The 16,760-nt window shown below is 40.2% G+C and overlaps 1 protein-coding gene across 9 annotated transcripts in view; it reads left to right on the top strand.

Moving 5' to 3' along the window:
* LOC308470838 (cholesterol transporter ABCA5-like) overlaps positions 1-16,760 on the top strand; it is a 59,913-nt gene that overhangs the window by 12,010 nt on the left and 31,143 nt on the right. For all 9 annotated transcript variants that reach the window (XM_080994356.1, XM_080994355.1, XM_080994354.1 and 6 more), the window contains 8 exons: positions 493-634; positions 4,603-4,791; positions 6,182-6,329; positions 7,399-7,567; positions 8,879-8,937; positions 9,623-9,733; positions 11,085-11,260; positions 11,397-11,516. In XM_080994356.1, coding sequence (XP_080850482.1) covers positions 493-634; positions 4,603-4,791; positions 6,182-6,329; positions 7,399-7,567; positions 8,879-8,937; positions 9,623-9,733; positions 11,085-11,260; positions 11,397-11,516 — 1,114 coding nt within the window. The remainder of the gene's footprint in view (positions 1-492; positions 635-4,602; positions 4,792-6,181; positions 6,330-7,398; positions 7,568-8,878; positions 8,938-9,622; positions 9,734-11,084; positions 11,261-11,396; positions 11,517-16,760) is intronic.

Genomic DNA, 16,760 nt, shown 5'->3' with positions numbered 1-16,760 from the left:
AGTCCTGCTTACTCTTCACTTTTGGCCCTGCCAACTCTTAATCTCCGGCAGACCTCACAAGATGGGAGGACCTCCATCATTTTGTCCTCAAGTCATATGTATCGCTTGTACCCCAGTGATATCCAAATGATTCCTTCCCAGAGAAGCCTTTCACTGGCAGCAGACAATACATGTACCACTTGTTTATTTCAGTGGAAATGTCCACATAAGCTCTAAGCCTAACATTAACTAGTTATTTTCTTCCCATGTGCAACCTACCCGTCAAAAAATTACTTTTCTTGGTTTGTGGCTTACTATGTACATTGCAAATATTTTAGATGAATGTGAAATAATTCATCTTGTCATGCTTACTGCGATTCATTAATTTCAGGCAAGGGTCCATTTGAGAGTTATCACTTTTTAATAGTATTGACTAATATTTAGCTTCAACTTAGTAATTCGTATAGATAACTTTGAATTCATGAGCCTTCATTGTGTTTTCCCTTTTTCTAGGCTTTCTTGGGTCTTGCTCTACACCAGTCTGATTCTTGTCATGTCCCTTCTCATGTCGGTTATTGCAACATTTTCTTCGCTCTTTCCCCAAAGTAGCAGCTTTGTGATATTTCTTCTTTTTTTCCTATATGGATTATCCTCCGTAAGTGTGTATGTATGTGTGCTTGCTCATTGCCAATATGCTGAAGCTACGTGTTTTAGGATTGTCCTTCCTGTTGACATACAGGTATCCTATGATGGTGTTTCACAGGTACTCACTAGTTTAGGGATAATCCCAGGGGCATTAAGGGAAGATGCTATGGATTTCCACCAGAATAATGTTACTTCTACCCAGATAAAATGTAGCAGGTCTAACAGACACAACTACAGCCTCCGTGGCAATTCTGCCACCCCACCAATTGCAACACTGAATGCTGATAGCTTCCCCATATTAGCCATCCATGGAAGGATCTGGTCAACAAGAGTGATGGCAGAAGGAGCCCATCATGTCACCCTGTCTAGAACACATATAAAATATAACCCAGCAGCCCCAAAGTCACCACAACACTGTTCCCAGTATAGACCACTATGGTTTAGTGAGCAGGAGCATAATAGCTGATATGTACAGTGAAACCCTTCAGGGATCGCTTCTTATTGAGAAGGGTTATAAATCCCCCTAATAGTGCTACACAGGCAGTCTGCAAACAAGCATCTTTTGACAGACAAGCACACAAAGTCATTCAAGGAAGGACCGGCTACTCCGATCACAGCACCAACGCAATGCCTGCATGGATGACCCATGGATTCCCAAGAAGGTTTAAGCTGAATTGGACAACAATGCTCCCCCAAAAATACAGATTTTGGGATGAGCAAGCTATTTGGAAAGGACAGGAACATAACACATAAGGAAGAGCAAGGACCTCAACAGGCTGCTCCTGGAGGCCATTTCTAGGACCTGCTTTTTAACGCAGCAGAAATGAGCTATGCAGTATGTAGCGGGAGAGAGCAGGACCCAACTATATAAACCAGGACTAAGGGAATTCTTAAAGAACCCAGCGCAAGTTTAGTATGCATGGGGTCTCACGTGGGTACAGTCTCTCTCTAAAAGGACTGGAAGACGGCTTACCTGAGGCAAAGCAATGTGACAGCCAATTGAAAAAGGTGATGTGTGGACCTTGTGGGACCCATAGAGCCAATGGTTTGTCACTCTTGCTCAGCCCCCTTTATTCCATCCTGTCTATTTCTGCCTTTAGTGCTGTGTTCTGCCTTCTTTGCTCCATCTGACCTGGCAAGGAAGAGGGCCTATACTAGGCATCGTTGGAGTTGAGTGCTCCACTTCTCAGTCTCAAAGGTAGCTGTGCTTCTCATTGCCTCTGCTGGTATGCGTTGAGGTCCCACCTTCATGGCAAACATCCCCTCTTCCCACAGAGCGTGTATGTACCCTGAGTTGGAGACAATATTGGTTGCTGTTGAAGGAGGAAAGATTATTGGGAGTTTATACTGTCCATATTGTAGCAGCAGGTGAGGATTGGACAAAAATGGGGGAGGTCTAGAGAAGTAAGGTTTCAGGCATGGATTCCTGCCTTTCCCCCCACCCTCTGGGCTTCCATTTAACTGTGTGTGGTGCCCAATGGTAGCAATGGAAGTTATTCTGTATTATCTGGGATCCTGAGAGACAGGGTACTTGCAAGAATTCTGAAAAGATACACATGATCACAACCTTTTTAACTTTGCACAAACAGTAAACATACAGGGCTAATAACAAAGAGGTTTTTTATCATAGTTTCCAGAGTTGTTCTGTGATTTAAGTTCTCTAGACACATGCACAGAGTAGTGTCACTTACCTAGTTGTCTGAACTGTGTTGTCCCTGTCTGAGTCTTATATACTGCTGGTGGTGTGTCATGATTGCCTGCAAAATTTGTTGAATTCCTCTCCTCGTGTAGTGCAGAAGGCAGTAACGTTGAAGTGTCCATTTACTGCAGCAGGAATCTCTGAACTAATGCAACCTCTTTTGTTCTAATGTTACGCCACAATCAGGATTAACATTTTAGTCAGAACAGGATTCCACTCCTCCTGTAGCATGTTATGCCAGCACAGTCATGGCGCTGTGGTCTAAACCACTGAGCCTCTTGGGCTTGCCGATCGGAAGGTTGGTGGTTCGAATCCGTGCAGCGGGATGAGCTCCTGTTGCTCAGTCCCAGCTCCTGCCAACCTAGCAGTTCAAAAGCACGCCAGTGCAAGTAGATGGGAAGCAGATGGGAAGTCAGGACAGGACTATTAACATTGGTGTCGTGTGTGGGCAGTAGTCTGTTCCCATCGCCAGTCTATCTACAGCATTCTGCACAAGGGTGGCCCTACATAAAGCATGTTGTTTCTGATTTATCTGTGTTTCTCGGGACCAAGCTGCATGTGACAGGGTTGCCACCCATCTACCTGTCTGCCATTTTTGTTCAGATGCCAAGTGCAGGGAGATGAGTGAAACTTGCCATCACCTTCACTGTGCTTTGTTTCATTAAGCAGTCTTCTTCCAGCTCATCTTTGATACTGGGACAATTGGGTAGAAGAATTGAGCTGAGTAGAATTGCTTGAAGCAATGGAATGTGGTGCTGTTGGGAGTTGGGGAGAACAGACTGTATTTCTTTTCATGTAGTCCTCTTTCCCACCATGACATGTGAATGTGCCTAAGACCCTTATGATTGCCCCATCTCGGTTATTTAGACCAATTTGTCCATTCCTATTTCAGTCCATGTGTCTTTTGCATGTATTCACTTATATGCCCATTCTGTCCCATTTCTGTACTAATTTACTTTCTTTTTAAAAAGTTTGCACAATTTGCATATAAATAAGTGTTATTGAATGTATTTTATCTCAAAATGTTAAAACTTTTTTGGGATAAGCGCTGTGTTGCAACATTCAGAGAAGTGATTAAAATAGCAATGGTCTGTTCCACACATTAGTCCAGGAGTTTTGGATTAGGTCAATTCATATTGGAATTTGTAAAGTTCAGATTTCTCAAGCGTACCTATGTTTAGTTTGGCCCAAAGTCTTCTGGCTCCTAACATTTAATGTATGGAAACATCTATTTATAGCAAGAAGAGAAGGTGACCTGTGGGTACTGATTTTGCACTTATTCCGAATTTATGAATATAGCATATGTAAATGGACTGTATATTCAAGGGCCTTTAAAGTCAAATTCTGATCTTGCTCTCTGTTCTGCACAATCTGCCCATTATTTACATGAAAGGTTTATATAGGGTGCATATTGTACAATCAGGCCTCTACTATAATGTGTATAGTCCGTACAATTGGATGAAGTTTAGTGGAAAGACTGCTCCTGTGGGCTGGCATCTTTACCATCAACCAGTCCCTGAATCTATCTGCGATTCCTTCTGCCCCTTGAGAATATGCTGATTGGGTTGAGAACAATACCCCCCCCCCCGGGAAATAATAACATATTGTTTATACGGATTTTAATTTTAAACTTCTTTGGGAACCAATCTTGGCCAGAAAATGGGATATAAATGTTGAGTTCTGCTCATGGGACATCTCATTCATAGAAGGGCATGGCAGGTGACTCAGAAGGCTGTCGTGGGAAGGGAGAATTGGGAAAGTTTCCTCCCATCCCACTTCCATGAGCAGCAGCTTCCGCAGCACGTCCTTTCATGGGATCAAAGCAAAATACATAATTGCTTAACTTCGAAAACCTCATTAAATGTAAGAGCTGCACTCTGATTTGAATTGCATCTTGGCCATTCACTGTCTTTCTGAACCTTGAATCTGAATTGGAACTGATCATTTTTGAAAAGGTGACCTGTTTTATTGCAAAAGAATGATTCCTTAAAAATCACATTATATTTTGTTAATGCGCTCCTTGCTACCTTAGATTTCCCATTCTGATTTCATAACCAATTTGGGAAATTTTGATGTTGCAGTTTGCCAAAGGAGATAGTACTCTTAGGAAGAAAATCCTCAGCCTGTTAGCCAGCTGATGTCGTTCATTAGCATATTATATTGTCTTTAGCAAATACTAAGTGATACAATAATTATGATTTTCATATAAAAATTGAGATTCTAGCAATTTTAATCAAGTCCTATTGTGCACTGAAAATACGCTTTCTATTTCTGTTTAGATTTCCTTTGCATTTTTGCTAACCTCTCTTTTCAAAAAAGTGAACTATGCTGGTTCAGCTCAGTTTTTCACAACTGTGGCTTTTGGTGCTGTGGGCCTGAGCATTGCCCTGTTGGAAGATTTTCCAAAGTCTTTTGTGTGGTCACTAAGCCCACTGTGTGAGTGCCCCTTTTTAATTGGTGTTGTACAGGTTAGTAAAGTATTTGTTTGTTACTGTGGCATGCACCCATCACTGTGGTTCTAATATGAGATGTGATAATACTTTAAATCTTTCATCTTGGTATCAAGTATGTAACAGACCTAGAACTTGCGTTGAACTTTTTATATATGTGTTTCTTGTTGTTTTCTAATCCGTTATTAAGTAGACATTTTAACCGATGAGAAAAATCAACTGTAATAAGTAACACATTTGTCAGAAGTTCAAAGAACACTGTGTGTTGCAGACTTTTTATGTTAAATTTTGCAGCTTCCTGTCATGAATGTGTAGTTTTCAGTGTATCACAAGCAGACTTTTGCTAGCATAGCAGGAGATCACCTTACGGTCTCTGCCTCTGCAGTCTCCCGTGCACCTCAAAAATTTTTCTCTAGAGGCTCCCCCAACTCTCTGGAGCAGATTTTGAGGATGCAGGGTGGGAAAAAGGAAGGTAGAAGAAGAGGAGTTTGGATTTGATATCCCGCTTTATCACTACCCTAAGGAGTCTCAAAGCGGCTAACATTCTCCTTTCCCTTCCTCCCCAAAAACAAACACTCTGTGAGGTGAGTGGGGCTGAGAGACTTCAGGGAAGTGTGACTAGCCCAAGGTCACCCAGCAGCTGCATGTGGAGGAGCGGGGACATGAACCCAGTTCACCAGATCACGAGTCCACCGCTCTTAACCACTACACCACACTGGCTCTGTAGTGGAATCCCGTTGTATGAGCAGAAGTCAGCTTTAAAGCCACCGAGTTTTTCTTCTGGGTCAGATATTAATCCAAACTTTAGAAGAACACCTTCCCACTCCCATCCACCAGCTATGGTGGTAACAGTGAACTTACCTCCCCACTTCTTTTTCTCTTCCGCTTTCCCTGGTGTCTGGAATGCTGCCACAATAGCATTACATGTCTCTGAAACCCTGATGTTGGTTTGGGCATTTTGTAGTTGGAGGAAATTCTGCTTCCTGGGGATCCAGGAAAGGGAAGATCTGGAAGAGAGGGAGAGGAGAATGGTTGGGAGAGACAGACAGATGCATTCAACCTTCCCTCCTGCTGCTGTGGCCACAACTGCCCTAAAGGTGGAGGCGAGAGAAAAATCTCACTGCTCAACAGTCTTTGCTGCCTTACCAACCATGAAATATAGAGGGTTGAGTACTCACAGGGGATCAGCAGTTAATAATGAATTGAGGACTGGGGTGGGAGGGGGGATAGCTTGAATGTTCTCCACTTTAGCTCATAATTGCCCAAATGAGGAACTTGGCCCATCACCGCTACTTATGATGGCAACTTGATGATCATCATCAAGGTTTATATAGTGTTACATTATTTACCTTACTATTTTAGTAAACTAATGCTGTCACGTAGCTGCAGTTTTTATATGTGTTTGCAGGTGATGCATCTGGAAGATTATGAAGAAGGAGCTATTTTCTCACATATAACTCATGGCCCTTATCCACTAATTATTGCTTATACGCTATTGACCCTTGATAGTATGCTTTACCTACTCCTAGGGATTTATTTCGATCAAGTGATTCCAGGTATGTTAGAATCAAATAAAAATACAAAAAAACCTGAACAACTTCAAGGGTTTGGTTACGTATTAAGTATTGTGACGCATATTATATGTGGTGAAATACTGATTTTAAGTGTATCATCATCCTTACTGAAATTGTGCCCATACTAGAAATCTTCATTCTCAACCTTTTTAAATTCATTCTAATCATTTGGGAGATATGTCGTAGAACCAAAATGCCTGGATATGTTATGACCTCTGGGCACTATCGAAATTGCCAGTTCATATACAATGTATGTGATTTACAATCCCCACTGGGATTAATGCAGACTGGAACCTGTTAATCATATACCCCAAACTACCCAATCTATTAGTTCTATTTCATAATTCTGGTATATATGTTTCTGGTCTACTAATAAATAATAGTAAATCACCCATATATCTGTCTGTGCTTAATAAAACCATCCTGATCTGAATGGACAATTATTATTATCACCGCTGGCTGAACTCTATTTGACAAAATCACTTTTAGTATCTTCTGTGTTAATTAAAGAAATTTGCCTATTATTTGCATACATGGTCTACTATTCCTAAGCGTGGTACAAGTCATGCATCTACACATCATAAACTGAAGTTGACAGGGTGCCTAAGCATTTTGATAAATACAGAAAAGCTTAGAGGTCAGAAAGTTTGAATGTGCCTTTTACCATTCTATGCTGTTGCTCTAATACTCCTGTAGGATTCAGAAATGGCAGTTAATCGTGGGCATTTTAAATGCAAAACTTTTATATCCCAAACCTCCTTAGATTTGGAGCCAAGGAATAAACAGAAATAAATAGCACATCCATATAAAATTAAAGCAGAATTTCAACTTGCGCATAGTGTGTATGTATGTCTGTGGCACCAAAGATGTATTTGTAATTTATGCTAAAAATTACATGCCAGTCTGTAGTACTGGAAGATTTCCTGGGTTACAAAATAAGGGATATAGTCTAAAAATTAGCAAACTATAAACAAAAAACAGTCCAAACATGTAATTATACTGTGTAATCCATATGTTTACAGATTCTTTCTCATCTTTTTTTACCCCTCAGGGGAATATGGATTGCGGCGAAGCTTTTTCTTCTTCCTAAAGCCCTCATTTTGGGTAAAGCGAACAAGAAATTATAAGGAATTGTATGAAAGCAGCATTAATGGAAGCTTAGAATTCAATGAGATTGTTGAGCCTATATCTTCCGAATTCCAGGGAAGAGAAGCTATTAGGTATGACGGATGATGCTGAAGTTTAACTTGAACCTATTGTCAGTTATTAATTGTTTTTGCACTTAGAAAGAAACTGGCTGCGTTTGCATGAAACGATAAAGAACCTTGGCTTGATAAATAATTTTGTGTACAAGCAGCATGCACACACTTTCCGATTGCTGCAAGCAAATCAGCTCAGCCTGACATTTGAATGCAGGAGTGTTGTTCTTTTCTCCCTAACAAGCAATTCTTGGTAGGCAGCCTTAAATCAGGCTTGCTGTTGGCTTTCAAATTCTGGTTCATTAGTGATAAGCAAACCACACTCCTAGGTCACATGAAGGGAGGAGGAAAGAGTTGAGTAATCCTCTGCATGTACATTATGGTTTATTAAGCCAGGGTTCTTGGCTTAACATTGCAAGCAAACATGGCTGCTGCATGAAGTATGCATGCAGTGATAATTAATTTGTCAGTTTTATTATGCACACTCAAGTAAGAGGAGCAATGTGATAGTTTTCATATGCAAATATGGTTTGTCCTGTGATGTGATACTTCTGTCATTGATTATTGGCAAAGGAAAAAAAGTCCATATTGAGAAAAGACAGTGTTAATCAGTTTTGGTTCTATCAAAACATACACTGTAGACCAGTACATGTGCAAGTGATCTGAAGCTCCATGTATTACTTAAGATGCAAATGTTGCATGTTGCACATACTAATATTTCTTTCCTGATAAGAGTCAACAAGGGAGTCACTGCATGTACAAATCTCTGTTGCATGTTGACTAGTCAGTTTGCAATTGAGGCAAGGAAGGTCATTTTGCTATGCACTCAAAGTACTATGTCTTTGCGTAGGAACCAGCTTAGTTGCAATCAGAAGTGAGGCATATTCAATTCAATTAACCTTGGGTGCCATTTACCCATATTTTCCTTAGTTTGACAGGAAGCCAAATAGCAAAAAGTGGTTTTTGTGGTTTAGAAATGTTCCATTTCATCTTTTTCACTGTATTCTGTGGTTCAGACTCCTCCTCATTGCATTCATTTCTCAAAATGTTTTATGAGAGATCAAAGTCTGGAAGAAATCATAGTCAAATTATATGTTCAGGAAAAAAGTATGTGGTACTTTCTTTCTGGGAAAGGGTTATGGCATAGTTTCCCAGGAGCATTGTACTACTTTTGAATATGAAGATCACCTTGCATTGTAAACCAAAACAGGAATATTCAAGCTAATATAAATATGTGGTACCTGCATATTCTTTGATTTTATCTTGCTTGGTAAATTTTTACCAAAGTTCTGTGTTTCTTTTTGAAAATAAATTTATCTTTTCTTCTTTCAGAATCAATAATGTCCAGAAATCATATATTAAAAAGGGAGAAACTGTGGAGGCCCTGAAAAGTAAGACTTCTTAGGTTTTCAGCTATCTGCCACAAGTGTGAGTCCTTGTTCTTTAAGTGTTGCCTGTTCGTTGTTTTCTGACAGTGACTATTTGCATGTCATGCTAAACCGTGGTTGAGCACAACATGCACTAGCAGAAATGAGTTTCAGCAAGACTTGGGCTTGCGCACTTCCTTCTTTTCTTCCCATATGCCTGGCAAGGTGAGTCCAGAAGATTTTGCTTTACCGAAATCACATCTTAACCATGGTTTAGCATGGTGTGATCAAGGAGAAGTAAGCTGCACCAAATCTTAGGATTGTGCACTCCTATTCAAACTGGGTTTCTTACTTCCAAACTGCTCTTGACCAAGCCAGTGGAGGAAAGGGGAGCACATGAGGCCAAGGCTCAATGCAAACATGGCCAATGGGAGCAATGGTATAGTATGTGGGTGAGTTTCTCTTTACTGACTACTCATCTGTAATCAGTAAATATCTCAATAAGGAAACTTAAGTCAAAACAAACTTAATCTGTACACAACTGTGTGTTTGGCTTTATTAAATATTAAATGTTCTGTTAATGGTGGGGTTTTTCTTAAGAGTAATTGATAGTGTACTCTATGTAGCAGTGGCTAAATACTTCCTGAAGCTTGTAGCAATACTATATAATGCCATTAATTAATCCCCTTCCTTTTTCATTTCTTATTAGGTTTATCCTTTGACATTTATGAGGGTCAGATCACAGCATTACTTGGACATAGTGGAACAGGAAAAACAACATTAATGAACATTCTTTGTGGATTGTCCCCACCTTCTGATGGTAAATATGTGCCTACTTCTGTTCTCTTTGCATTTGTCTTAAAGAGCGTAAATGGAAGAAATCCCCTGGAAGTCTATTTTGTGGTTTTTGTTTTGAAATATGTAACCCTTGGGATGGGCTTAATGTAGGTTCTGACTCAAGACCCTACTCAGGAAACCTGGGACAGTTGAATGTTTGAATAGAAGCCTTCTCTCAACACACACACACACACACACAAATATGTGCAGGCGGTGCTATTTATTCAAATAATAGTGGATCAACAAGAGATTAACAATGTAGGGAGCAATACAAAAATATATTTTAGTCTAGTTCATTCCACTGTCTCTCAGGGTCCATCTATGCCAAAGGAAGTTTGTGTCCTTAGGTCTTACTCATGGTCAGTTAAGGGATTCGGCCCATAGATGCAGAATTTGAGATACTGCAATACTGTACAGTCATACCTTGGTTTTCGAATTTAATCCGTTCCGGGAGTCCATTCGACTCGCGGAACAGTTCAAAAACCAAGGCGCTGGACATTCAGCTTCCAAAAATTGTTCGAAAACCGGAACAATCACATCTGGTTTTCAATTGTTTGGGAGCAAAAACATTCAAGTTCAAAGGTGTTCGGCTTCCGAGGTTCCACTGTAATGAAATCCAACTAGCAGGTCACAGCAGAAAGGCTGCAGAGCAGTGGCAGCTGAGGTGTGCTGCAATAAAGAACTACAGCAGATGGTGGCACCAAGGCTTCTGTGGCTCCACAGCTGCAAACCAATAGTAAAGGTTAATTCATCCAGTAAAGCTTAGCAATTCCTCATTTCAAGCAGTGTGCAGGAGAACAGTTCAGCTCTCTTCCAAAAGGTTCCCCCTCTCTTTGATCCGGTATGTGATCCCTGCTTTCCAGAGGTTACTTTTTGGGCATCCAGCATCACTCTTATTGAGGGTAGCTAGCTGACAAGAAGGCACAAATGGTCTTCATTAACAAGTCATTCATTAACTTATCCCAACTTTTACAATAAAACATAGAGGGCAGCTCTAGCCAACATGCAAATGATTGTGGCATGCTGAATTTGGACACTGTGTTTTCTCTGCACTTTCTGCTTCCAACTGTTTAGTGGCATGCATTCTTTTCTCTACAGCTTTACAAATCAGTTCCAAGAGCTGTACTGTTCCTAATGTTTTCTGATTTGTGTGTGTTGATGGTAGTGCATAATATTTTTTATCGCTTTTATTTTAAAATCAAATCAGCGATGTTAGACACCTTGACTTTTGGGGGTGTTCTGCCTCAGGTTTGAGCTAGCTGCCTCTAGATATATGTTCTACGCTGGTAGCCATCACAGTGTTAACATTTTTGCTCTTGCTTTTCATGCATTAGGATTTGCATCGATTTATGGCTGTAGAGTTTCGGAAATAGATGAAATGCTAGATATAAGAAAGGTAATTGGAGTCTGCCAGCAGTCAGATATATATTTTGATGTATTAACCGTGGAAGAGAATTTATCAATAATAGCTTCGGTTAAAGGAATACCTCCCAATGATATGATACAAGAGGTGAGTGCAGGCTAATGACCATATTCCATTATGCTTTCATAAATATATTCCATTATACTACCATAATGTCTGCAAGCCATCTTGAGCCTTAAGGATAGGGCATTTAACATGAAATACTTCTTGTCCTTGGTTTAAGGTCCAGAAAGTTTTACTCGATTTGGATATGCACCCCATTAAAGATAACCAAGCTAAAAAGCTAAGTGGAGGACAGAAAAGAAAACTGTCGGTTGGATTTGCAGTTCTTGGAGATCCAAAGGTAAGCACCAGAAGGTCAAAACGGTTGATTGATGCAGCAATAATATGTAATTTCTTTACAAGAAATGTGTTTCTCTGCACTGCTTGTATGGTAAAGTAGTAGATATATAGAATCAGTTACATGGCATATTTATTATGCAGATTTGTGCACCCATTCTAGTAGTTGTTGAAACTAGAGATAGAAGCATCTGACTGTCTTATAGTGGCATCTCACAAAGTTAAAGGAATCCAGAAGGATGCAGATTTCAGTGTGAACCACAGGTCTAGTCTGCAAATTGGTTAAGGGGTATCTGTCTTCAAATCCTAGTTTGTTGGGTAGCTATTCCAGCTCTAGTTGAAATGGATCAAGGTAGTCCCTTCCTGTTCAGTTCTGACAACGTGCTTGCCCATCTCTCAGTAACAACCATGCCAGAAATGTGGACAGGGCCACTGGGACAATCTAGCAAGAAATCTTTGAGCCAGATGCTTGCCTTGCTGGAGCTGTATTTCCAACTGTATGTCAAGTGTTGTTGTGGAATGGGGATGTTTTATCAGAGTTAACCACCTATATTTACCTGCGTGCATTTTTTTAAAACCGCTGTACTACTACATTTGATTGGTCATAATATGGCTTTGTGCATTTGCCATATAGTCCTCAACTTCCAGTTACCAACATTGAGGTTGTTGGTTTAAATTTCCTCATTGTTACTGATCAGAGCCAGTTTAGCAGCTGCATATGTATTTAAGTCATATTTAAGCTGCGTATTTATTTCAGGCAATCCTACATAACACGAGGCCTGGAGGCCTATTACATCCCCTCCCTCTGAGTGTTTGAAGCCTCCTAGGATAATTCCAAGCACAGTTGTTTGCAGCTCTCTTCCCACTACTTTGTGAAAGCATCTTAGGCACTTTTATACATAACACCAGACGGTGTGGGCTAGGGCTTCTGATCGTCTTTTCCTACATCAACATGGCTACGCTGAAATGGCTTCCAGAATAACATAAGAAATGAGCTAACGATCCATTCACAGTCCATCAGAAGTGGTGATAGCACTGAAGAATGGCTATGTCACTACATCTACATTGCTCTTGGAATGGTGCCAACATTTCTCATCCAAATTTCTCCCCAGAGTTTTTGCAGTTCTTTACTAATGGAAAGGTTAATGAGAATAATGCCAGAATCTCTGATGTTGTTTGATTTGTACTTCTGGACTGTGTTTCTTTTGGTAGGAATGGATTTGTCGTAATTATTATAAGGGGTGGGTGTGGGCATGTGGGTGTATGAGACTTCTCAGTTTGCAGGAGCTGAACAGGATGTGTTTCATGAAGCAGAGTGTTTTAAAAATTATTTTAATTCTTCCGGGGGCGGTGCGAACGGCAATGGCGGTCCTCTTCTGAACGGGAGAGGAGGCTCCATAGACAACGGGTCGTCCGCTACGGCGAAGCGGAGACCCACACCGGAAAACCCCAGGCAGCAAGAGCTTGGGGTCTTGAGGCTCGGTGGGCGCCTTGAGCGACCCTCCAAACGCGAAAGGAACCTCGTAAGGGGCTCCGGAGCGTGGAGGGGGGTTGCGGCGCTGAGAGCCGTTTCACAGTCTGTGGAGCGAAGCCGCGCTGCTGCTGCCGGTGAGCGCTGATCCCTTTTCCTGTCAAAATTCGGATTCGGACGTAAAACAACTTATTCGTGAGTAAAGACTGAATCACTCGAAATTAGAGACTCTAAATGAAAAATCTTAATTTGCTTGAACTTGGCTGAAAGCGGAGAGACGTGGAAACAGGAAGTCCGTCTTCCGCAGCCATTGAACTTGAAAAAAGCAACTAGTTGGAGGAGTGGAGGCTGAAAGAAAGAGATTTTAAACTTTACAGATCTAAGCATCTACTGAACTTGCAACCTAAAGTAAAGACTTTAAGTTAAAGATTTGGAATTATTATTTGCACTTGACTTTCCTCCTTTTATTGGATTACAAATTAGAAGGTGAAACCCAGGGTCCGGAGCTGCCTGAGCATTGAGAGACTGAGCTGTCAGTACTGCAGATTTGGATACTGTATATTGGAACTTGCAACAATCTGAGGGTATTGAGACCTTTTAAATTTGAAACATTCTTTTTGGAGACAAATAAGCACTGTCTGTAACAAAGTGACCATTTATAAACTCTGCTAAACATTTGTATCTGAAGGTTCTTGGATATTAAATTAGACTCTGAAAGACATTTTAAGCTCCCTCTAGAGGATTGGATTAAAACAGTGACTTTACATGTACATTTACTTTCGATTCCCTTGTTGTTTGCTTGCTCTGGGCCTTTCTATTCCCATGGGAATAACTCAGTGTGACCTTGACTGATAGATAACGTTGGAATGAGTGGCACAAGAAAAAGAGGGAGAGTTAGACAAACAACTTTAACAACTCTAACCTCAGCCTCGCAGACACGCAGATTATCTGTACCTACTTTGCCCTCAGAAGTAGAAGTTGAAGAAGTTGCCTTGTCACAGGCAAAAGAGGGAGAGGGTGAAGCAGAGCAGTTACAATTGGAAGATATGGCCTCAGGAGCATCTGTTTCTGTCCTAGACAAAATCTTTGAAAAATTGGAAGCTTTGGACAAGAAAGTAGATGTGCAATCAGCAAAGATTGACAAAAATACAGAATGTCTAAATAAATTAACCATACAAGTGGTACAGAATACACAAGCAATTGGACAGTTAACGGAGGCCTCAGCAGAAAATCGGAAATTGGCTGAGGATACCAGACAAAAATTGGAAAATTTAGAGCAAGAGGTAAGACCACTCACTAAACAAGTTGGGGAACATCAGATTTATCTTTCAATGATAGAACTGCGAAATCGTGAGAATAATTTGAGGATTAGATCATTACAAGAGGCAGAAGAAGGAAATCTAACTGAGTTTTTGACCAAAGAATTCTCCAAGTTCTGGAATTTGGAAGAAAAGGACTTTAAAATTGTGTCAGCTTTCAGACTTGGAAGATTCACAAAGAAGGAGAGGCCCAGAGACTGTTTGATAATCATTGAGATCAAAGGAGGAAAGGGATAAGATTTTGGGCCTACACTACGGAAAGTCACTGGAGGTTTTGGATAGAAGAATTGAAATTTATAAAGATATTCCAAGACAACTGCTGGATCTTAGAGCCGCCTATTCTGAACTTGCTAAACTACTAAGGAGCAACGCAATTCCATTCAGGTGGGAATTCCCCCAAGGAATATCTTTTACCTTTAGAGGGAGAAAGGTTAAAATTAGAACATTGGAAGAGAGAGACAAATTTTTGGCTACACACGGAGAGGACCTTCAAAAAGGAATTGAATTACCCTCTGGGCCTGGGGCAACGCCAGCATCAACACCAGCACCTGGGGAACCTGAAGATTCAGAGAAGATACCACCCCTGGAGAAATAACCAGATTAATTCAGGATGTCTCTGCAATTGTTGAGTTGGAATATTAATGGTTGTAACATTCCGGGAAAAAGGAAGAAAATATTTCACATATTAAAAAAAGAACAATTGGACATTATCTGTCTACAAGAAACACATGTGACGAGGCTCCACAGAAAAGTATTAATAAATAAAAGATTGGGCCAGGAATTTGTATCGTCGGATAAAGTTAAGAAGAGAGGCGTGGTGATATATGCAAAAGAGAGCCTGTCACCCAAATTCTTATTTAAAGATGAACATGGAAGAATTTTGGCTATTGAGATACAATATCAAGGAGAGAAACTGTTGATATTAGGAATCTATGCACCTAATGAAGGGAAATCGGAATTTTACAAGAAGCTGCAGGAGACAATGCTGGACTATCTGGACTACAACAACATCATAATGATGGGAGACATGAATGGGGTCGTATCAACTAACATGGACAAGTCACAAAGTCAAAATGTTACAAAAGACGGCAGACTACCTAAAACCTTTTTTGAAATGACAGACAATATGGATTTGATTGACATCTGGAGGACAAAGAACCCACTAGGAAGAGAGGGAACATTCTTTTCTGAAGCCCAACTGACTTGGACAAGAATCGACCAAATATGGATTTCTAGAGGCCTGGCACCTAAGGTCAGAAAAGTGGAAATCTGCCCAAAGACCTGTTCCGACCATAATGCAGTAAAGATGGATATGACACTACTACCAACTGGATCCTTTAGATGGAAGATGAATGACAATTTGTTCAGAGATCAGGAAATTACCAAGAAGGCCCAAAAAGTTTTGAAGGATTATTTTGAGATAAATATGAATACTACGGTGGAAAAAAGAATCGTCTGGGACGCAAGCAAAGCTGTAATGAGGGGATTCTTGATACAACAGAATGCAGTAAAGAAAAGAACACAAAATGAGAAAAAAGATAAGATCTTGGATAAAATAAAAGAATTAGAGAAGAAATTAAGAGTGAATCCGAAGTCACAGCCAACTCTGAGAGAAATTAAACTTTATCAAACACAATATTCTAAACTGATAAATCAGGAAATTGAATGGAAGGTTAAATTAATGAAACAAAAAACGTTTGAGTCGGCGAATAAATGTGGAAAACTGCTAGCTTGGCAGTTGAAGAGAAGACAAAGATTAAACACGGTTACAAACTTAGAGGTTGATGGAAAAAACATCCAGAATCCAGTGGACATTAGAAAGTGTTTCCAGAGATACTTCAAAAAACTATACACCCAAGGGCCGCAAGACGAAGTTGAGATTAAACAATTTTTGGCAAAAAATGGACTATTTAAATTGTCACAAGAAAATAGGACAATCCTGAATTCTAAAATAACACGACAGGAGATTGAACAAGCCATTCAGAACATGCAACTTGGCAAATCTCCAGGGCCAGATGGGCTGACTTCCAAGTACTATAAGACATTAAAAGACTATCTGATACAACCTTTGATGGAGGTCAGCAATGAAATTATGGAGGGGAAGAGGGCACCGGAGTCGTGGAAGGAAGCGTTTATCACATTAATACCAAAGTCGGAAGCTGAAAAGACACAACTTAAGAACTATCGTCCCATCTCCCTTCTAAACGTGGATTACAAAATATTTGCAGACATTTTGGCAAGTAGATTTAAAAAAGTTTTAAATGAAGTAATTCATAAGGACCAGGCCGGCTTTCTCCCAGGTAGACATCTGTTTGCTAATACAAGGAACATTATTGACATTCTGGAACTTTTGCAAACAGATATAAATACAAAAGCAGTTTTAATTTTTATAGATGCGGAGAAGGCCTTTGACAATATCTCCTGGAAATTTATGATGGGAAATTTAAAAGAGATGGGA

The sequence above is a fragment of the Podarcis pityusensis genome, assembly GCF_964106645.2.
Source record: "Podarcis pityusensis genome assembly, chromosome: 2".
Classification (NCBI taxonomy): Eukaryota; Metazoa; Chordata; class Lepidosauria; order Squamata; family Lacertidae; genus Podarcis; species Podarcis pityusensis.
The sequence above is the reverse complement of the archived record's forward strand: the minus strand, read 5'-3'. Positions and strand labels throughout refer to the sequence as shown.